This window comes from Brassica napus, chromosome A9 (genome assembly GCF_020379485.1).
Source record: "Brassica napus cultivar Da-Ae chromosome A9, Da-Ae, whole genome shotgun sequence".
In the NCBI taxonomy this organism is placed as follows: Eukaryota; Viridiplantae; Streptophyta; class Magnoliopsida; order Brassicales; family Brassicaceae; genus Brassica; species Brassica napus.
This window is the reverse complement of record NC_063442.1, coordinates 24765703-24788938: the sequence shown is the minus strand read 5'-3', so window position 1 is coordinate 24788938 and position 23236 is coordinate 24765703. Positions and strand designations below refer to the sequence as shown.

The 23236-nt window shown below is 34.7% G+C and overlaps 3 protein-coding genes and 2 long non-coding RNA genes across 5 annotated transcripts; 2 read left to right on the top strand and 3 right to left on the bottom strand.

Moving 5' to 3' along the window:
- The first annotated feature begins 722 nt into the window (after window positions 1-722).
- LOC106421127 lies at window positions 723-4069 on the top strand. Its single transcript, XR_007315990.1, has 7 exons — window positions 723-1559; window positions 1667-1731; window positions 2011-2139; window positions 2844-2900; window positions 3613-3665; window positions 3749-3793; window positions 3892-4069. It is a non-coding gene; the product is annotated as an uncharacterized LOC106421127 (long non-coding RNA).
- Window positions 4070-7729: 3660 nt separating this feature from the next.
- On the top strand, window positions 7730-8966 carry LOC106420412. The gene is made up of 3 exons (XR_001283981.3): window positions 7730-8156; window positions 8258-8342; window positions 8518-8966. It is a non-coding gene; the product is annotated as an uncharacterized LOC106420412 (long non-coding RNA).
- Window positions 8967-12205: 3239 nt separating this feature from the next.
- On the bottom strand, window positions 12206-13864 carry LOC106421083 (putative F-box/kelch-repeat protein At3g22730; the record flags this gene model as incomplete). The annotated part of the gene is made up of 1 exon (XM_048740461.1): window positions 12206-13864. A coding segment is annotated over one exon (1053 nt), but the record flags the coding sequence as incomplete, so codon positions are not given.
- On the bottom strand, window positions 13766-15444 carry LOC125577577 (putative F-box/kelch-repeat protein At3g22730). The gene has a single exon (XM_048739013.1). It carries the CDS (start codon window positions 15362-15364, stop codon window positions 14585-14587), a length of 780 nt encoding a protein of 259 aa, XP_048594970.1. The 5' UTR covers window positions 15365-15444; the 3' UTR covers window positions 13766-14584.
- A 205-nt stretch (window positions 15445-15649) lies between these two features.
- LOC106421140 (putative F-box only protein 9) lies at window positions 15650-17736 on the bottom strand. The gene has a single exon (XM_013861984.2). It carries the CDS (start codon window positions 17468-17470, stop codon window positions 16250-16252), a length of 1221 nt encoding a protein of 406 aa, XP_013717438.2. The 5' UTR covers window positions 17471-17736; the 3' UTR covers window positions 15650-16249.
- Window positions 17737-23236: the final 5500 nt, after the last annotated feature.

Below are 23236 nucleotides of genomic sequence, written 5' to 3'. Positions count from 1 at the left end.
TATGGTTGCGAATGGTGACTGCGGATTGACCGGTGCGGGATAAGCGGTTTAATTACGGTGCGGTTCTAACAGTTATAAAAATGTATAGATATAAAATATATATAGAGATTTTTGACACTATTAACTGCGGGGTGAAACGGTAAGCCGGTTACCATTCGAAGCCTGTGTGCCTGTGTGAAGGATGACCTACGTGAGAATTAGGGTTTTCGTATCTCCTCTCTGAATCTGCAGTGACTTTTAATTTTCGTCTGATTAACACACCCATATATTTGTTCATTGTGGTTAATCCCCTATTAATTCAAACACCCACGATCTAGCCTTGAATGCGATCTTCTATTGGTGAAGTGGTCTACTAAGAGTATAAATAGGTATATATTCCTTCTCTAGAAACCATCTTCTCTATATCTCTTATCATATATATATATATCTTTGATATGGCTAATTCTAGGGGTTTTTTTCTCTGATTTTAAGTAGTAGAGTACTTTTCCTAAAGAGTAAAACAGTAATGTGTACTTTCTCCGATTTTCATGTTTTACAGTCTAATTTCATCTCACTCTTTCTCCAAGAAGGCTCCAACGAGATCTCCGATGACTATTGGGGACTCCATGCAGAAGAGATTCTTCAAACAGCCATTTCCTCCTCCGTCTTCGGCTAAACGCATCATCGCGAGACGGCACTGCTCCGTGAATCGGAAGGAGGCAGTGTGGGATTGGATAATAGCTTTGAGTTTCTCTAGGAAGTACAAGCTTGGTTATGAAGTTTGTCGTTGTAAAGACCCTCACGAGCGGATAGGGTTTTGGTCGAGAAAAATCCCGTTCGACCAGTTCGGAGTTGGTTCGACCAGAATTAAAAATAAAAATCGACCCGGTAAATTATTCTTGATGGGACTGTCTCGAGGCCAAAGTACCTACTCTTAATAGTTCTGACCAAGTGTTAATTATTATGGTCGAGTTTTATCTAAGCTGGACGAGAACCGATGGACGGGAAACATTTTATCGAAAACTGATCTTGAATACTTTCAGTTGCTTGCGAGTCATGTGCATGTCATGTGCTGCCTGGCTGCTTGCTTCCTTCCTGACCTGAACATGTGACTTGCACCTTCCAGCTTGTTTGCTACATTAAATTCATGTGAGTTGCACACCTGCTTGAAGTTTCTTCATGGAAAAGAAATGACATTACTTCATGGGAAGGAAAGTGTGATTCAGCTCACCACATGTCTCATACTGATCTGAAACTTTTGTCCTTTCTTGCTGACTCTTCTCCTGCTGTTTCCCCTGTCATTTATTACATTGTCCTCTTCCTGGTCGAGCTCATTCATCTCAGAAACAAGAAAGAAAAATTCAGAGAGAAAGAGAGAAAGAAAGAGAGAAAAATCTGTGAGGAAAATACATGAAAAATTCAGAAAAAAATAAGAGAAGAGAAGGGAGCTTGGACAACCCTTTCTCACCATCTTGTGACTTTAATCAGTGAGTATTTGTGTGGTAAAGAGTTGGAGATTTGGTGTCCTGAAGTTGAGAATCACCCATGTTCTTCAGCCTTTGATTTTAATCGGTAAAGATGTAAGTTGTTGTGTGGATCCGTTTTATGTGAGCATTTCTGTTGGATTGACTGCGGTTCAGCTTTGTTCTGATTGAGTCCGACATTTTTTTGATGTGGTACTGATTAGGTTTGGCGTGGCTTCATCTTAAAGTGGAGTATCAGTTATATTCAGACAGTGTTTGATTTGAACCGGTAAACTGTTTTGCCTTTTGATCCAGATCAGTTTAGATTGTAACCAGCTGGCTGAGTTGTTTTTCTTCCTCTATGGATTAATTTCTTAATCCCTTGTGTGGATTTATATTAGTTCAGTTCATTTTCCCCTAGCATCTAGACAACTTAGCTGAAACGATTTATGTTTGAACCGAACTGAAGCTGCCTTGAACTTGCCTTAGTAGCTGTCCTGAATCTTGAACTGTGGGGGTTGAACCGGACTGATTAACCGTTGTTCCAACCGTTATGTTATTGGTACAGATGGTCAAGGATAGTGTTCGGATCAGTCGGATTCTTGTGGTGATTTTAATCCGAGAATATTCCAGAAGCCGAGTGTGATTAGCTTGAGCTCGAGTATAGTCTTCCTTAGCCAATCTCATGGAATCAAAGGTGAGTCTAGATAGATGATTGATGAGTAGTGAATGAATATTTCTTGACTGAACGTACTGATTGTAGATGATTGATAGGCTTTGTCTCTTGATCAATATTGAATTGGTAAAGTGTTTACTTAGTGTAAACACTTATTAAATATTTATGAATGATCATAGAGGTTTATTCTAAACCTTAGTACTTGTTCTCAAGTACTAATACATATGTATAGTATTAAATATAATTAAGTATGGAAGTATTAATCATGTGAAGTCTTATTATAAACCTGTCTTCCAAATTATTCCCGTATGAATGATGATTACCGTGAATTGGTCCTGCGATATGGAACAAGGTCACGAAGACACGATGATGGGGTCGCACCCTGGAGGCCATGTAACTGCATGCAGTGTTAGATGTTCTATCTTTGAATATCTGATGGTGATGCTAACTCGCTAGACTCGTTTAGCCTTTGTGGTTTCTCGGGTCTGGTATATATATATATATATGATTATATGAATGATATGAGAGACGGGAATAGGAAGTGAGGTATATGATTAGATTCACAATGATGGAAGGATATGCCTTATATATAAATATTCAGTTATGGAATATATTTCCACTGCATTCAAATGAAGTTGATTGCTTGAGATATTATTAATATATGTTGGGGTGTGGGACTAGGCTCACTGAGTAAACTAGTTACTCATGACTCATTTGTGATGCAGGTAACCAGTAGACGGGAGACCTTACTTTAGGATGGGAAGGAACATCATTAGCCAGCGGTAGTTTTATTATCCTTGCAAAGTCATTTTGATATATCTTATGTATAAGATTTGTAGACCAAAAACCTCGAGGTTAATTTATAAAAAATTTTGTAAGATGCTTTTGATTGATAGATAAAGAATGTTTTTTTAAGTACGGGTTTCATATGATATTAGTCCTTGTCTGGACGAACTAACTATCGGGTATTGCTTTGTCGGGTTGAAAAGCCTAGAGTTATATCCGATAGGAGCGTTGGTGTTCTTTGGTTGTTGGTCTAAGGCGATCGGAAGTATTCTGAGAACCTCAGATCGACAATCGAGGAACATCGACCATGTCATTTCCGGTCATCTACGATCGGGGGTGTCACAGTCGTGGCCATTTTTGTGCTCTTAAGCTTAAGAAAAGTGATAAAAGTCGTTGTTAATGTTATTCACAAAGCAAAGGTTAGTGCTTTTTGATAAAAAAGTGCTTTTCGATTTGATATCTTCTGGTTTTGTGACAGTTATGAGATCTGTTAGATTGTTTGTAATTATTGTGTAGATTAGGACGGCCATTGCCATTGAAAATGTGAGGAGAGAAGTGAATATTTTGAAAACTTTGTCTGGTCATGATAATCTCTTCATTTTTACGATGCATATTAGGATCATGATGATGTCTATATTGTGATGGAACTAGCTTTCTTTTAGCTCAGACTTCCTTGGAGAGTCTTAAACAAGTGGTTTGTTGTTTTAGGCTATGTGAAGAAGGTTTTGGAGATGTCCAGAAACAGAGCAACAACAACATTTGTAAGAGAAGATTTAGAGCTAAATTCTCTAATGATAAAATTAAGAACTAATCTTCATGCTAATAATATCTTTTATGTTTTCAGGTTATGAGCTAACATTACAGATGAAGCTTCAGCCATATTAAGAAGGTGTTCTATTCTGTTTTAATAACATGACTATGTTTTTATCCCTCTTTCTCTCTCTTTTTTGGATGCATTATCAACTCTTTATTTACTTTGTTTTCCAGGTGATCCAGTGGAAAAAATAAGGAGAATAACCACATGCTCTTTGTTTAAAAGTTATGTTGACCACATTGTGATATGTCTCCACTTTTTTTTAGACCGATTAGTCTCCACTTTGATTGATAATTCTGTCAAATGATAGGAAATAATGTGTAACCGATATACATAAGATAGTTATGCAGATTTTCTAAAAGTGTAGTTTGAGACTGATTGACCAACGTGTAACCGATATACATAAGATAGTTATACATAAGATAGTTATACATAATGTGTAACCAACGTAAATGGTTTCAACAGAAACTTCAAAAGGGTCAATCTTGAGAAAAGAGATTTTCTAGACTAATAAAAAGCACAAAAATGTACAAAAAGTAACACAAACCAGAAAGATAAGTTCAGGCAGATAACAAATCTAAAGCATTCTCCAAAAATGTCTAGGGAAAAGTACTCTACAAGGCTTGAAGAAAATATGATAATCTTGAAGTTCGATCTAAAATCAGCCATAACGAGTAAAAATGGGATTATTAAGGCAACATTTACCAAAAGAGTAATTTTGAAGTTAGATCTAAAATTAACATATTGTTTTAAAAAATAACATTAATAGGTGATAATTTAATAAAATATAATTTTTGGTTAGTAACAATATTGTAACTCATACATGAAAATAGTTTTGTTCCCATTTTAGATCAAATTTCTTTTTCATAGTATTGCACGATTTAATAGTTATGTATTTTAATTTATTCAGAAATTCAAATATTATTTAAAATCTAAGTAAAATATACATATTTTAAAATTTAACATACAAATTTAAATTAATATTTACAAAACCGAAGGTTTTCTTTAAGGTTATTGTGGAAACCGAAATTTGCAATGTCAATTTCCGTTTAATTAGGACAGTCAATAAACCCCAACTTTTTCAGAGGTTCCAGATTCTCTGGGAGAGCCAATGGCAAGTGACCAAATAAAGGCAGAAAATATGTAAAGACAATAAACAAGTTTAGAAAGAGTTGATCTTATTTCGAATCTGCGTAAAAGCGTTGCGATCATTACAAGAGATTATAAAAGCTTCGGCCGCAAGAGCTGTCAGCAAATTACTTAGTTCTAGCAACCTAAAACCTTATACCCAGTTGAGTCGCAACTCGATAATAGAAGACGAAAAAGATACAAAAAGAGGTTTTGATTGATTTCGGACTGAACCTTATGAAAGGCTGCCAACGTACCCATTTCGAGGAACAAGTCGAACGTAGTTCGATTGAAAGAACTAAATATATATAAATGTTTTTAATTATTTCTATGTATAATATCACAAAATTTACATAAAAATTTATATATACTATTATAAAATGAAAATATAATAAATAAATTTAGTTTTTATATATACATACTACTACTTCTGAAATAAGTATTAATAAAAATTATGGATCCGGATATCCAGACTAAAAAATCAAGATATTCGGATCCGGATCCAGTATTTTACTATCCGGATCCGGATTCGGCCCTCTCGGATATCCTGATTTTCGGATCGGATCCGAATCGGATCTCGGATCGAATCCAGATATAAGTTCCAGTCCTAATAGTTACTGAAGTATAAAGCATACAAGAAAAAAGCTTTGTTTTAGATATCTAATAATATCTTGATAACAGAATTGAAAATTTAAATATTCTTGAGAAGATTTAATTAATAAATCAACATAAAAACAAATTACCATTTACAAAATTGAAAAGAATATTAAAAATCAATATAGAATTCAGTCATCTTTTTGCTTTTCTTTCATGCTTTTTCAATACATCTTAAAAACTGCAGTTCTTGTGTATGTTCTTCCACTTTTAGAATAAGGATTGTAAAATTTACATGATTAGAGATCATCTTAAAAAGCATTTCAATCCTACAAAAATATTAAATTTCATAAGAAAACTCCAGAGAATCATTGTTTGAATTAGAACAACCGTATCAAGAAATATAGATAGCATAAAGTTTTGAACTACCTTCCCTTACTTTTTCTTCGTAGCATGTAGAAATCACACTCTTCCCACTGTTATTATTTGCATCTCTCTCCAAGATTTTTGACGTTCACTATATTTTCACATTTTCTAAGCACATAAAAACTATTCAGAATGTGAAAAGTATCACTCTTTGAAGAAAAATATCAAAAATAACATATAAAATATATATGTGAAGAAATAAAAAATAGAATTTAAGAGAAGACGGTTTTTTTCCTTAAAAAGATGGTTTTAGAAAACAAATTATAGATATAAATAATTAGATTTAAAAAGCTAATATAAAAGGGACAATTTGAAAAATACTCTATAATTAATTTAAATTTTGATAAATGCACCTTCTTTTTTATTTTTGGAAAACTACACTTTGTTAAATATGAAAAGACATTTTTATCCCAATTAGATATTTCAATAATTATATATAAGTTTGAATTAGTAATAATATAATTACATATGTTTAAGAAAAACATGTCTTGAGATAGATATATTATTTTACTATAATCTTTTATATAACAAGGATATTATGAAAGAAATAAATTATGGTTTGTTTTGATTTTATCAGGAAGTTTCTATGCATAACTTTTTAGATTTCGTAATAAAATAGAAATAAGTTGTCCAACCACTCATTCTTCATACAAAAAAATCATTTTTGTGGTGACCAGTAGATGCCAAACAAGAAACGATTACCAGAATGGAATGAAGAAGTGAGAAAAGAACTCATACTGTCAAGATCCGTACCAGTACGAGGGACCCTCAGACTTGAGCTGTAGACCTTGATGTCCCTGCTTCAGCTTCGATTAGAGAGGAAAGCCAACGCAAACCACCATGGGCAACATACGATTGGTAGCGTCTGCCTCTCGTTTTACTAAGAGCGATCTCCGTTGCTACTAAATTAGCAGACTGTGTAACCACTTCCAAACGACACTCTTAAAACTGGTCAAGAGAGCTAACTATCTTCAAGATCTCATTGTGCAAGTCCGGGTAGTCAAAAATATTTTGGAAATCACTCTGAACTTGGGCTCAGGACATTTCCACTACAACTCTATTCTAACGTAAACTGAAAAGATATCAGCTGCCCAACCAATGGCTTGAAGCTCTGTTACTCTGATTACTCGAGCAGCTCCTCTGAAGTCACACACGATCAAAACCCACTATGTTGAGAATTGCCAATCCACGAGACTACATTCTTGCTATGAGGAAGCCATGCAACGACAACAACGTAACTGTTTAGTTTATGTTAAACTCTTTTAGAAAAAAAGAAAGTTATTGTTTGATTCTTGTCCTTTTATGAATGTTCCATTCAAGTTTTTTTTTGACAAAAAGAGTGTAACTGTGTAAGACTATAAGGAGGTATCAAACTCAGGTTTTTCGGGGTGTCAATGGACAAAATTAAACATATGTGCTACCAATATTCCATTAATTTTTCATTCAAGTTGTTAGATAGACATAGGAAATCAAAGGAAAAAAATGTTGTTGTTTGAGATTACTTCATCTGTGTATGACAGAATTGGAAGAAAACGTCAATTTACTAAATTGAATCACACTGAGGACATAGGTGAAGAAACAAACCTCTGAAATCTGAATAAAAGCAAGATCTTTTTTTTTTTGGAGGAGACGAGACATCTCTAACTTGTTTCTTTTTCAATTAAGATATTGTGTATATTGTAAAGATTTTTTTCAAACAATCTTATATTATTGTTGAAACTGTTTAGGGAATTTGCGGTCCATGACTATAGATAAGAATTTTATTAGGCAAATGGATATGCAACTGTACATTTTTTATTAATACCAATAATAACCCTACTCAATCCCACAAACCAAAATGCATAGACTGACAATCTTACCTACTTTTAACTCTCTCTCTCTTCTCTCTTCGTAGAGCTAAGCCTATACCTCTCTCTCTCTCTCTCTCTCTCTCTCTCTCTATTGTTCTTTCTCTTTCTCTATTCTTCTTGTTTGGTCAAAGAAAGTCCTATTTTTTCTAAATCAAGAACTGTTTTTTCTTGACAAAAAATCTTAGACAAGGCTTAAAACCCTGATTCTTTCAATCGGCCCTGAAATTTTCTCAATTTTTTTGATAATAATCCAATCTCTCTCTCTTGTTTTTGATTTATTTTTGTTGATCACTCTTTTAGAGATCGGGAGAATCTCTGTAATAATCTTGTGTTGCAGTACAATCCTCCCAGTTGATCTTGATCTCGTGTGCACTATGGCTCTTTCCATTGGCATTTTTATCACTGGACATAGAAAAACAGATCTTGGTGGTACAGCACTGGTAAGTGAAACAGAGGATCTATTTCTCTCATTAGCCTTGTTCTTCTTGTTATAGGGAACCAGATAAAACATCCATTGACTCTGTTTGTTTCTCTTAAACAGGTTGGCTTCGAAAATTAAGAACTGACTGTGCTTGTGCTGAGAAGATGAACGGAAGTTGCGTCTTTCTAGCAGCTCAGTCTCTGTGGTAATAATGCAATCCTCTCAGGTTCTTAATTCATTTTTTTATAGATCTCTGTTTCATTAAAGGTTTTTGTTGGTTTCTGGAAAGTCCTGTGCTTTTTTTTTTAATTTCTGGAGAGGCATAAACTTTGTTTTGTCTGATTTGATAATGTATTGTTTTATTCTGATTGTCTGTGTAGTCTCTTTGCAACGCGTGTGAGATCAGAAACAGGAAGATACGAGGATGAGAAGATCAGAAGCCATAAAGAAATCAGATCATGGGGGCGCCGCAACGGCCTCTGGCGACGGCGATCTTAAAAGTAATCCTAAATTTTGTAATTCAAAATATAGAATGGATTTGGGGATGGGGAAGAGATTGGAGAAGCAGCAACCTAAAGCTTGGCAAGGAAGAGCAAACTGTCGTATATGCTTACTGGCCACGGTAAAACTGTCGACGGTAAATCTGTGAGAAATAGTCGAAAAAGAAGAAAAACATCAATGAAAAACCCTATTGGCCAGTTAATGGAAGTAGCCGGTAGCAAGTAAAATAGAAATGGATTCCTTTGATTACAACAAGGTTAATATGGACTTTTCATACAGTTGTTTCTCCTGGTTTGCCAATTAATAAAAAAAATGTCCACTTACCTAATTTCCATTCTTGTTTTGGTTATTCACCCAAATGAGCCTTTATTTAATATTAAATAAATTCTGATGATAAATATTCATATCGGATAATTTAGTAAATTCATATAAGCAAAAGTGCATTTTTCAAAAAAATTAAACAATGATATAGTTTTCAAATTAAAATCTTATATAGGTGTATTTCTCCACATTTTCCCAATTTAAAACTGCAATGAAACGTTTTTCAAAGGTTTGTGAAGGTGGAAGAAGAAAATAGAGGCGCGAGAAGAAGATTGTGGATGGTTAAATCAACTAGTTAGTTTATATAAAAACTAGTTACATTCTGAAATAAAAACAGAAATATCCCTATATTTATGAAAAATATATATTTTCAGTAACACTAGATATCCTTACAAAATAATATTAAATTGAAAAAGTGAGATTAATTACTAATTTTTCTAATTATGGCAAAATTTTAGTATAATTTATAGTAATTTTTCATATATTTCATTTTTTTAGTTGACTAGATATTTACAATAAGTGTATATATTTATATATATTAAACAATGATACTTTTATTATTAAGTTTTTATTTAGTCAATACTTATTTTTTATTAATTAGTTTTGATTATTTTATTTTCTTCGCAATAAAACATTTCCACTCATATTTTTAAATTTTAATCTATGGTCTAGTTTTAAAGTAAAATGCATTGATTAAAATTAAAACATGAATTTTATATACAAATTAAAAGGTAAAACATCAATTATTTATAAAAGTGGGTGAGTATCCAATTTTTACATATTTAATTTTAGGATGCTAAACCCGTCCCAAAATATTACAAGTTCTCTTCCCATTGTACGTTACCATGGAACATTGCCTTGTAGTTCGTTCCTCCAAACCCTTTGACTAATAGTAGTAATTTCCACTATCTACTCTCAAGACGTGATTGGCATAAATATTAGCCTATGACTTTTAAAATTTAAGAAATAATTTATCAAATATAGGGTTATATAAAAATAAATTGAAATTATAACTAAATTATTTATTACCCCTAAAATAATTTATATAGAAATAGACTCTTATACTTGTAAGATTTTTTATTAATATTTTACTAAATTTCCTTTAATCCCCAAAATCTTAAGTTCGATTCTATCTTCATTTCATACCAGTTGAACCCAAAGGAACCATAACATTACAACACATTATCTATTACACTACAAGTCTTATCTTTTTTGTTTTTTTTGGAACACTTTGCACGTTGATACACGTTGCACCCTCCAAATACAAATCTTTTCCCCGTTCACAAACCCTGCAACAAAATTTACCCTAAGCAATCTTCAAGCTAAGAGCATCTCACCAAGTTTAATATGATAATCTAGGACCCAAACCGCCAAAGATGACACGTCGATCTTCTATTATATTCCCTCTGTTTCATAATACTTGATGTTTTCTAGTAATGCACAAATATTAAGAAAATTACATTTCTCTAAAAAGGTATTTTAAAGATATAATTATAAAATCAGTCAACCAATTATAAAAGAGACAGTAAAATTTAATTGGTTGAACAATTTCCAATAAATTTAAAAAGAACCTTAAAATCTCAAAACTTCATATAAGTTGAAATAAATTAGTCTTTCTAAAACATCATCTATATTGAAACGGAGGGAATAGAAAAGATTGACAACATGGTATATGGTCACCAACAGATTATTTCTTGTGTACTCCTTAGTTTTGTGTAACTGGTTCGGACTCATCAAAAGACTAAAATAGTGAGAGGTTTCATGGTTGGCACCTATAAACATAGTACGGAAGCTCTTAGAATTGATTAATCAAACCATATATATAGTTTCTTCCTTTATTTTTAAATTGTTTACAAGGCCTTTTGGTGAAAAATGATCTCAATTCGTTACTGGATTTCATATATTTAATTCGTAGAATAAAGGAAATTAATAACTCTAGTTCTGCACTTATCATTGGAATTTATTATTCTTGTATCTGCTAAGAGAAAAAAAATGGGTTTCTTATAAGGGAGAATTTGCTTAATATACAAAACACAAACAGAAATGAAGAATATATCACCGATTTTGACATAATTAAGTGGATGACATTTTGTTCTATTTCTTTCCGGTTCTAACCTTATTTTTTGAAGGTAAACGGTAAAAGAAAAATATTTGACGACCTCAACAAATATAACATATATGGTCAGCAAAAATCTTTGAAATATCACATAATGTCATCCACGTGACACACTTATTGACCATATAAATATGTACCCGCATGTTCTATTCTATATCGTTGAAATGATATATGACTTCATCTACATTCATAACCCTTAAATACTAAACCCTACTCCAACTCAACCCAATCCTTAATTACTAAACCTTAAATCCTAGTCACTAAGTTTTAATCACTAAATCCTAATTTCAAAACCCTAAACCCAATTATAATCTATAATATATCAAATTAAATAAACTGAAAATAAACAATATTATAGTATCTTGTAGCTTAAATAGTATAGAAATACATGAAAATAAAATATTGTAGTTTAAATAGTATAGTAGTATTACATAATAGCTATATTACTATATTTTATTTTACTCCATATAGTATGTGGGTTCATCTTCTTTATCTCCTTTTTTTCAGATACATCGACACTCTTCTGAAATTACAACAGAGTACAAACACTAGACACATGTAACATTAATCATCAATGATGATAATCAATCATAGAATCTTATTGGTAATGATGGTGATAATCTAGCAAAAAAAAGATATTATGATTTATGTTTTCGTTGATATCAAGAGAAACAGAGATCTGTAAAAAGAAGAATAAGAAGAAAATAAAATAAAACAAAGAACAAAATAGAAAAAGGTTACACCGGGCGATTGAAAGGATATTTTGGAATATACAATAGAAAATACGTTGAATATTGTGGTCAACTTTTTTTTTGGTTAGATAGTTAATTATAATTTGTTTGATGTATACTGAGTGCAATTTCCCTTCTTATAACCAATCTCTGAAGCTCAGCTCTCTTGAAAACAAAAGTGATCGTTAATAGAATTGCAAGAAGTCCAAAATCCTTAAAACAAAGCTTCCAACGATGAAGACAAGTTTTCTTCTTTGCTTTTGCAGCTTTACCTGGTGACTCTAAAAGCCTAAATAAACATAAACAAAAAGAGTGAAAGGGGAGTCATGTCATGTCATTGTATACAAGTAATATCAAGGGAAAGGGGGAGTGGGGGGGGGGGGGGGGGGGGGGGGGGGGGGGGGACATTTTATTGCCTTGACCTTTTTCAGTAGATTTATGGCGTGCTCTTGGTTTTGAAATTATCACGAAAGTGAGGTTATCGTGAGGGAAGGACTTACTTGCAGTATTATATTCAAGTCTTTCTCCAGATTTTCAGGATTCAATTCGCCGCTCTGCTAGTTGGAGGAATCCGCTATATCATATATTTTTGGAATCAGTGAGATGATATTATTGGTATGGAAATATTTTACCTGAACAACTTCATCTATACGATCGACACTCAAAGTGGAAAACAAACATGTTCTAACTGAAATTAATAAAATCTTTATAAATGAATGCCAAAGCTAAAAAAGTTCACAAGATACAAGAAGATAGAGTGCCAAAGAGTTCCTTTTTGAGAACTGAGATATTGTTCAAGGTGATATTGAAACTTCAAGGTTCGCAGAAACTGGGATGATTATACAAAGATATAATGAGACAAAGAGAGGGGTTCAACGGGTGAATAAATTATAAATATCAGGAGAGATCACTTTTGTCACAAGATAACACACTGCATCTTCCACCCACGACCGCGGCTTCTAAGACGACTGCTAAAATCAGTGCACTCTATCTCCATTCATCTGATTAGGACATCATGTCATCAATTTCTTGTGAAAACTGGAAGTCATGCTCACACATTGCAGTATCACCTCGTCTTGTAGGAGGATCATCCCCTCTCCTACGAGGACTTTTACCAAAAACATCTAATTCAGTACCTTCCTGGATTCTAACCAAACTTGGAACATAATTGAAAATATGAGGAGGTGGTGATAAAGACATTCCTTCAAAAGTGATTTCTGAGTAATATTTATCTTCCTCTCCAATAGTACATGCCCCCCTCAAGTGGTCCCCCACAATTGTATTACACAAGACCACTTTCTTATCTTCGTCGATTAAAAGACCCGTGTAAACTAAGACAGGAAAACCAAAGTTCATTGTAAAGGATTTGCTCCATGACAATTCTGAAGCAGAAGTATCCATTTTATTGGTCGTCACCCACATCTCAATCTTTGATGAACCATTCACACAACGTAACACTGAGAGTTCTTCTCTAACAACTGATAGAGACGTATACATGCAGCCCTGAGATGGGGGAGGTAAACACAAACGTATAAATCTCTCTCCTGTAAAATCAAAACTGAGTATGTAGTCGACGTAGTTGTCATCATAAGCATTCCAGTAACCATTTCCTTTCAAATTCACGCCATGAGAATTCATTATGAAGCAGTTGGGATAATTAACAACTCTCCACGCATTAGAGTTAAAATCATAGACTTTAAATCCATCGACTTGGCCGTCGTATAATTCGTCACAATCCCAAAACATCAAGATTTTGTAGCTGCGGCAAGACTGGTTGTTCTCGTATCCTAAAGCATACATAGGCTTTCTCTCTTTAACCCTTTTGCTGCCTTCGCTGTGTTTGATCCACATGGTTTCACCTAAACAAGGATTCCAAACCACGAGTTCATCCCTGGTGGTGCATAACAATAAACCATCGCAGTGAAAAGCTGAGTCTATATGGACCTCTTCTGAATTATTAGAATTATTTAGGCTAAGTTCATCGCTAAATTCAATAGAAGGAGGAACAAAGTTCAGATTTAAAAGCCTAAATAAACATAAACAAAAAGAGTCAAAGGGGAGTCATGTCATGTCATTGTATACAAGTAATATCAAGGGAAAGGGGGAGGGGGGACATTTTATTGCCTTGACCCTTTTCAGTAGATTTATGGTGTGCTCTTGGTTTTGAAATTATCACGAAAGTGAGGATATCGTGAAGGAAGGACTTACTTGCAGTATTATATTCAAGTCTTTCTCCAGATTTTCAGGATTCAATTCGCCGCTCTGCTAGTTGGAGGAATCCGCTATATCATATATTTTTGGAATCAGTGAGATGATATTATTGGTATGGAAATATTTTACCTGAACAACTTCATCTATACGATCAACACTCAAAGTGGAAAACAAACACGTTCTAACTGAAATTAATAAAATCTTTAAAATTAATGCCAAAGCTAAAAAAGTTCACAAGATACAAGAAGATAGAGTGCCAAAGAGTTCCTTTTTGAGAACTGAGATATTGTTCAAGGTGATAATGAAATTTCAAGGTTCGCAGAAACTGCGATGATTATACAAAGATATAATGAGACAAAGAGAGGGGTTCAACGGGTGAATAAATTATAAATATCAGGAGAGATCACTTTTGTCACAAGATAACACACTGCGTCTTCCACCCACGACCGCGGCTTCTAAGACGACTGCTAAAATCAGTGCACTCTATCTCCATTCATCTGATTAGGATATCATGTCATCAATTTCTTGTGAAAACTGGAAGTCATGATCACACATTGCAGTATCACCTCATCTTGTAGGAGGATCATCCCCTCTCCTACGAGGACTTTTACCAAAAACATCTAATTCAGTACCTTCCTGGATTCGAACCAAACTTGGAACATAATTGAAAATATGAGGAGGTGGTGATAAAGACATTCCTTCAAAAGCGATTTCTGAGTAATATTTATCTTCCTCTCCAATAGTACATGCCCCCCTCAAGTGGTCCCCCACAATTGTATTACACAAGACCACTTTCTTATCTTCGTCGATTAAAAGACCCGTGTAAACTAAGACAGGAAAACCAAAGTTCATTGTAAAGGATTTGCTCCATGACAATTCTGAAGCAGAAGTATCCATTTTATTGGTCGTCACCCACATCTCAATCTTTGATGAACCTTTCACACAACGTAACACTGAGAGTTCTTCTCTAACAACTGATAGAGACGTATACATGCAGCCCTGAGATGGGGGAGGTAAACACAAACGTATAAATCTCTCTCTTGTAAAATCAAAACTGAGTATGTAGTCGACGTAGTTGTCATCATAAGCATTCCAGTAACCATTTCCTTTCAACTTCACGCCATGAGAATTCATTATGAAGCAGTTGAGATAATTAACAACTCTCCACGCATTAGAGTTAAAATCATAGACTTTAAATCCATCGACTTGGCCGTCGTATAATTCGTCACAATTCCAAAACATCAAGATTTTGTAGCTGCGGCAAGACTGGTTGTTCTCGTATCCTAAAGCATACATAGGCTTTCTCTCTTTAACCCTTTTGCTGCCTTTGCTGTGTTTGATCCACATGGTTTCACCTAAACAAGTATTCTAAACCACGAGTTCATCCCTGGTGGTGCATAACAATAAACCATCGCAGTGAAAAGCTGAGTCTATATGGAGGACCTCTTCTGAATTATTAGAATTATTTAGGCTAAGTTCATCGCTAAATTCAATAGAAGGAGGAACAAAGTTCAGATCTAAAAGCCTAAATAAACATAAACAAAAAGAGTCAAAGGGGAGTCATGTCATGTCATTGTATACAAGTAATATCAAGGGAAAGGGGGGGGGGGGGGGGGGGGGGGGGGTGGGGGGACATTTTATTGCCTTGACCTTTTTCAGTAGATTTATGGCGTGCTCTTGGTTTTGAAATTATCACGAAAGTGAGGATATCGTGAGGGAAGGACTTACTTGCAGTATTATATTCAAGTCTTTATCCAGATTTTCAGGATTCAATTCGCCGCTCTACTAGTTGGAGGAATCCGCTATATCATATATTTTTGGAATCAGTGAGATGATATTATTGGTATGGAAATATTTTACCTGAACAACTTCATCTATACAATCAACACTCAAAGTGGAAAACAAACACGTTCTAACTGAAATTAATAAAATCTTTAAAATTAATGCCAAAGCTAAAAAAGTTCACAAGATACAAGAAGATAGAGTGCCAAAGAGTTCCTTTTTGAGAACTGAGATATTGTTCAAGGTGATAATGAAATTTCAAGGTTCGCAGAAACTACGATGATTATACAAAGATATAATGAGACAAAGAGAGGGGTTCAACGGGTGAATAAATTATAAATATCAGGAGAGATCACTTTTGTCACAAGATAACACACTGCGTCTTCCACCCACGACCGCGGCTTCTAAGACGACTGCTAAAATCAGTGCACTCTATCTCCATTCATCTGATTAGGACATCATGTCATCAATTTCTTGTGAAAACTGGAAGTCATGATCACACATTGCAGTATCACCTCGTCTTGTAGGAGGATCATCCCCTCTCCTACGAGGACTTTTACCAAAAACATCTAATTCAGTACCTTCCTGGATTCTAACCAAACTTGGAACATAATTGAAAATATGAGGAGGTTGTGATAAAGACATTCCTTCAAAAGCGATTTCTGAGTAATATTTATCTTCCTCTCCAATAGTACATGCCCCCCTCAAGTGGTCCCCCACAATTGTATTACACAAGACCACTTTCTTATCTTCGTCGATTAAAAGACCCGTGTAAACTAAGACAGGAAAACCAAAGTTCATTGTAAAGGATTTGCTCCATGACAATTCTGAAGCAGAAGTATCCATTTTATTGGTCGTCACCCACATCTCAATCTTTGATGAACCTTTCACACAACGTAACACTGAGAGTTCTTCTCTAACAACTGATAGAGACGTATACATGCAGCCCTGAGATGGGGGAGGTAAACACAAACGTATAAATCTCTCTCCTGTAAAATGAAAGCTGAGTATGTAGTCGACGTAGTTGTCATCATAAGCATTCCAGTAACCATTTCCTTTCAAATTCACGCCATGAGAATTCATTATGAAGCAGTTGGGATAATTAACAACTCTCCACGCATTAGAGTTAAAATCATAGACTTTAAATCCATCGACTTGGCCGTCGTATAATTCGTCACAATCCCAAAACATCAAGATTTTGTAGCTGCGGCAAGACTGGTTGTTCTCGTATCCTAAAGCATACATAGGCTTTCTCTCTTTAACCCTTTTGCTGCCTTCGCTGTGTTTGATCCACATGGTTTCACCTAAACAAGGATTCCAAACCACGAGTTCATCCCTGGTGGTGCATAACAATAAACCATCGCAGTGAAAAGCTGAGTCTATATGGACCTCTTCTGAATTATTAGAATTATTTAGGCTAAGTTCATCGCTAAATTCAATAGAAGGAGGAACAAAGTTCAGATCTACGCTCGGCAGAAAAAGCCTATTTTCCTTCAGTGTGAGAACACGAAGCTGCTTTGGAACGTTACGAAGGTGCTTTTCGGCGAACATTTGGTCTTTGAATAAATTGTACCATTGTTTGCAAGTAGATCTCAATCGTATTAGAGATGTGGCCGGAACCCTAGAGAGTATTTCATCTAGCAAATCTGCCGGAAGATCAGATATCATCATTGTTTCTCTCTCTCTCTCTTGTGTACTCTAGATGAAAGGTTTTGTATCTCTTTCTTTCCCCTTTATTCTTTCTTTATTCTTTCTTTCCCTATATTTAAGTTGACAATATTTCTTTCATATTTCTTTCCCTATATTTCTTTTCATATTTCTTTATTTTTATATTTTTTTCCTTATATTTAAGTTGACAATATTTCTTTCATATTTAAATATGATTCCCTTTATTCTTTCTTTCCCTATATTTAAGTTGACAATATTTCTTTCATAAATTCCACAATATATTGTTTAGTATTTGCGCTCGATATATGTGTAAGCTAAAATCTGAAGTGATTTTTCTTTATAAAATAATTGTTAGGTCTAGAGAAACAGTAAAAATAATATTCTCTATGCTTCAAATCGAGTGTCGTTTTGTGATTCCAGTGTTGTTTTTCTATTAATTTATTTTCTTTTCATTTAATTAAACTAAGATAAATAATAAATGTTATGCAATTCTAATGGTAAAAAAATGGTAAATTTGAACATTTAATTAGTTTCTTATTATGTGCAAAGCTCTAGAACGATTACTTATTTGAAACAGATAAAGTATTCTATAAATAAAATTAAACAAGATATTTTCCTCAAATTGAATTAACGTTAATAATAAATATGACATGTACAAAGAAACATGTCAAATACAATACAATTATATGAGAGTATTTTAAGTATCACAGTGAACTAGTAGTGTTGTGATGTGTAAATGATGAGCATGATTTGTTTTTAAATGGTTCGGCTCGATCCAACTACTAAGCGTATCTATGGTAGACTTTTCATGCCTTACTCAATGAATCTCGGGTTGTTTAGTAACCACTTGACCTCAAGGTGATTTTTGTCTTCATCATTATCCACTCAATCCGTAGCTTCCTACATCAAGCTACAAGTTAGCCCTTCGTCGGATTAGTTAGGTTTCGCCAGCGGACCATGTAAATCTTGTCAAATAAATGCATCTCAAATATTTTAATGCACTGGATTTATGTGTTAAATCCTACTTCAACAATATACATAAAATATATTATTTAACTATGTGTACATGACACTATTCACGCATTATTACTATCATTTTGTACCATTTTTATGATAAATCTTTCTTCTTTCGGCAAATATGCTACATTAAAAATCTCATCTTCATAAGAATTTAGTTCTGATTCAAGATATATTCTTGAGAATATACCTTAAAACTTGATTTGGTGATTTTGGAGAAATATATGTGATATTGTAATTAAATTGCTGGTAATCCTTTTCATGGATCTCGGGTTTTCACTTTTAAATTGTTGATCTTTGACTTTTATTTAATCTGAATCTGAATGCACATTATTTGGTGATTAAAGGAAAATCAGATATTTGTATACCAGATAGTGGAATAATGCACACTATTCTGAAACACATAAAATATTTTTTTAAATTAAAACCGACAAATATCACTGTTACCACAATATTAGATTGTGCAGACTTGTTGAAGGGATTGGTAAATCCCATTTCACATTACTTAATAGGACACAATTCTTGATAAATAATGCACTATTTAATCTAAATTCTAAAATAAATTTGTTGAGTTTTAAAGACATATATCTTAAAGGATTTGATACTCAGTCTACAACTGATGATGGAAAGAAGTATATGTATACTACTCTTGAGAAATCGGGAAAATGAAATGTGTTGAAACAAGTACCAAAACTCTCTTCTGGTCTGCATCATACACATATAAATGTCATTGAATCACATTTGGTGATTAAAGGAAATTCTGATGACTTTACATTATGGCATGATCGTCTTGGTCATCCAAGCACCATAATGATGCGTAAAATCATCGAGAACTCATATGGTCATTTAGTGAAACCCCAAGAAATTTATCAGGGAAATAAAATAACATGTACTGCATGTTTCCTTGAAAACATTGATAATAAACCATAGCCAACCAAAATACAAAAAGAGTTACCAAAGTTACTTGAACGAATTCAATGTGCTATTTATGGACCTATACATCCATCTTGTAGAACATTATATTCTTTTAAGGTAATGGTCGACGTGGCGAGTAGATGGACACACGTTTGTCTGTTGTCCTCTCGAAATGTGGCATTTGCAAGATTTTTATCTCAGATAATCAAACTAAGGGCTCATTTCCTAATTATCCAATAAAGAGAGTTGGACTAGACAATGCTGGTGAATTCACTTCCCAAGTATTCAATGATTATTGAATGGTAACCGGAAATGATGTCGAACATCTCGTTGCTCATGTTCAAACACAAAATGGTTTGGCTGAATCATTAAACGTCTGCAACTGACAGAAAGAACATTTATCATGAGATCAAAATTTCAAACTTCTGTGTAGGAACATGCTATTTTGCATATAGAAGCACTGATTCAGGTGAAACAAAGTGCATATCAAAAATAATCCCCAATACAGTTAGCATTTGGACGCGAGCCAAATATTTCTCAGTAATTATTTTTGGTTGTGATGTATATGTGCGAATTGCACCTACCTAACGTACAAAGATGGATCCTCAAAAAAGGTTACGGATATATGCTAGTTATGATTCTCCATCAATTATATGATATCTAGAACCGTAAACTGGCAAACTGGTGACGTATTTACGGTATGTTTTGCTGATTGCCAGTTTGATGAAAAAGTATTCTCAGTTCTAAGGGAGAATGTAAAAAAAGTAGGAAAAAATATAAATGGTGTGTAAAATCTCTACAACACATTGATCCTCCTACCAGACAGTCAGAATTAGGGGTCCGTCGAATTATGCATTTAAAAAGCATCGCAAATAACCTACTTGATGCTTTTGCAGACACCAAATCGGTTACAAAATCAAATATATTGGCTGCGAATTCTCATGCTCGTATAGAAATGCCAAATGAACGTGGCATAGAAGATAATACACGAGAGTAAAGAATAAGCTTGAAGCGTGGTAGTCCTATTGGTTCTAAGGATATGAATCCTAGGAAACAGAAGGAGACAGATAGAACACCAAAATCCTTCCAATATAGCAGAAAAGTTGGAAGCAATAAGCCATAAGGTTGATGACAATGTTTGACATCATGATTCTGAATAAAATCATGAGATTTCTATTAATTACATTCATAATATTGAATCAAAGTTAATGGTGTTGATGATGTTTCCTCATACTTTATTTCGAAGGAAATAAATGAAGAGGGTGATGATCTAGAACCACCAAAATATATCTTTGAATGTCAAAAGAGACATGACTGGACAAAATGAAAAGATGCAATACAAGTTGAACTTGACTCCCTTAACAAACGAGTGTTATTTGGACCTATTATAATCACACCACATGTTGTGAAACCAGTTGGAAACAAATGGGTTTTCGTTTGGAAACAAAATGAGAATAACAAAGTTATGAGATATAAGGCTGTCTTGTGGCTTATGGATTTTTTCAAAGACCTTGGATCGATTATGAAGAAATATATTCTCCTAATATGGATGTAATCATGTTTAGATTTTGGTAGAACCTAGCCGCCAATTAAAATCTAGAGATGCTTATAATGGATGTTGTTACCGCATATTTATATAGATCCTTGGACACTGATATTTATATGAGAATCCTCTAAGTATTTAAAATGTCATAACCATTAAATTCTAAGCCTAAAGAGTTATTTGAAAATTTTTTGCAAAGGTCATTATACGACCTAAAACAATTTGGACGCATGTGGTATAATAGTCTCAGAGAACATTTGATGCAGCACATCTTGACAACTACATCAAGTCTCTCGCACCATCATGTAAGACTTAGGTCACGTGTTTGGGATAGTATTATTTCGGCTTTATTAATTGTCATTGATGGGTCTAGTTATTAACGTGGCTTTGTTCTTAGATTAGGGTTTTCATTAATTTTGTTATTTAAGCTTGGTCTTGTTGTTGTAGTCCAACAGATTTTGACGTTTAATAAAAATACAGAGAAATAATTATCTATTTTACTTTGTTCTCGGATAGAGCTTCGACTCTCAACGATCTCAAGAAGACAATTATTCTATGTATTTTAAGAATCAATAGATTACTTGCGTTATCGTATTTTTCGCTACACCATATGGTATCAGAGCCAAAACGGTTCTTTTATCATGTTACCAAGAACGAATCTTCAGGGATGGAAGAACGAGCAAGCTAACACCTTGCAGAAAGTATTGGCCGAGTTTCAACAAAATATGTGTGATGTGTTGCAACAGTCCTTGGAAGATGCCCTACATATGGTGCTCCAGCTGAACCAACAACCTAATTTTGTGTCAACATGATGATCTTATTTTCAACAAGGAAGTAGTGATGCTAAAAAAGATCTATACAAAGAGTTATATGGTCAGCGTATCTTTGATATCTACGCTAATGAAGATCTGATAATTGAAAATGTGGATCCAATCTGTGATGTCTTTGATGGGGAAGATTTGTCTTATTACGTGTATTGTGAAGAATATTCCAAAACCATAGATTTCATCTTTGGTGACAAAGCTTTTGAAACCTGCAAAAAATCAACAACGTCTTTGAACATTATGTGTTCTAACGTGTTGACAAAAGCATTACGTGGAGAGTGTCCATTAGCAAGAACTTGGAGGTTTGATGAGTATATCTTCATACCAATATATTTTCAGAGAAACAAGATTCGAGGTTGAATCTTTTCATAGTGGGAGAGACTGATGCAGCGCATCTTGACAACTACATCAAGTCTTTGGTGCCATCATGTTAGACTTAGGTCACATGTTTAGGCTAGTATTATTGTGGGCTTTCTTAATTGTTATTGTTGGGTCTAGTTATTAACGTGGCTTTGTTATTAGATTAGGGTTTTCGTTAGTTTTGTTATTTAAACTTGGTCTTGCGGTTGTAGTCCAACAGCTTTTGACGTTTAATAAAAATACTGTGAAATAGTTATTTCTTTTACCTTGTTTTCGGATAGAGCTTTGACTCTCAACGATCTTAAGAAGATAATTATTCTAGGTATACTAAGAATTGTTGGGGTCAAAAACGGTTACGACAAATTTAACATTCAAAACGTCCGAGGAAGAAAATAAGAAATTTCTCCGAAGAGTACTTTTCGAAATAGATTCTTCCTTACGAAAAAGCTTTACGGAAGAAAGAATCGAGATGTCCGACGAAAGCTCGAAACAGGTCGTCGTTACGCAGCGACCGAACGTCCATCCCGCTCGGTCGCTACGTAGCGACCGAGCTCAAGCCAAGGCTCGGTCGCTACGTAGCGACCGAGCGCTCGTCCCGCTCGGTCGCTACGTAGCGACCGAGCTCGAGCCAAAGCTCAGTCGCTACGTAGCGACCGAGCGATCATCCCGCTCGGTCGCTACGTAGCGACCGAGCGTTCGTCCCGCTCGGTCGCTACGTAGCGACCGAGCTCAAGCCAAGGCTCGGTCGCTACGTAGCGACCGAGCTCGAGCCAAAGCTCGATCGCTACGTAGCGACCGAGCGATCGTCCCGCTCGGTCGCTACGTAGCGACCGAGTGATCGTCCCGCTCGGTCACTACGTAGCGACCGAGCTCGAGCCAAAGCTCGATCACTACGTAGCGACCGAGCGGGACGCTACGTAGCGACCGAGCTCAAGCCAAGGCTCGGTCACTACGTAGCGACCGAGCTCGAGCCAAAGCTCGGTCGCTACGTAGCGACCGAGCTCAGCCAAAGCTCGGTCGCTACGTAGCTACCGAGCGCTCGTCCCGCTCGGTCGCTACGTAGCGTCCGAGCTCAAGCCAAAGCTCGGTCGCTATGTAACGACCGAGCGT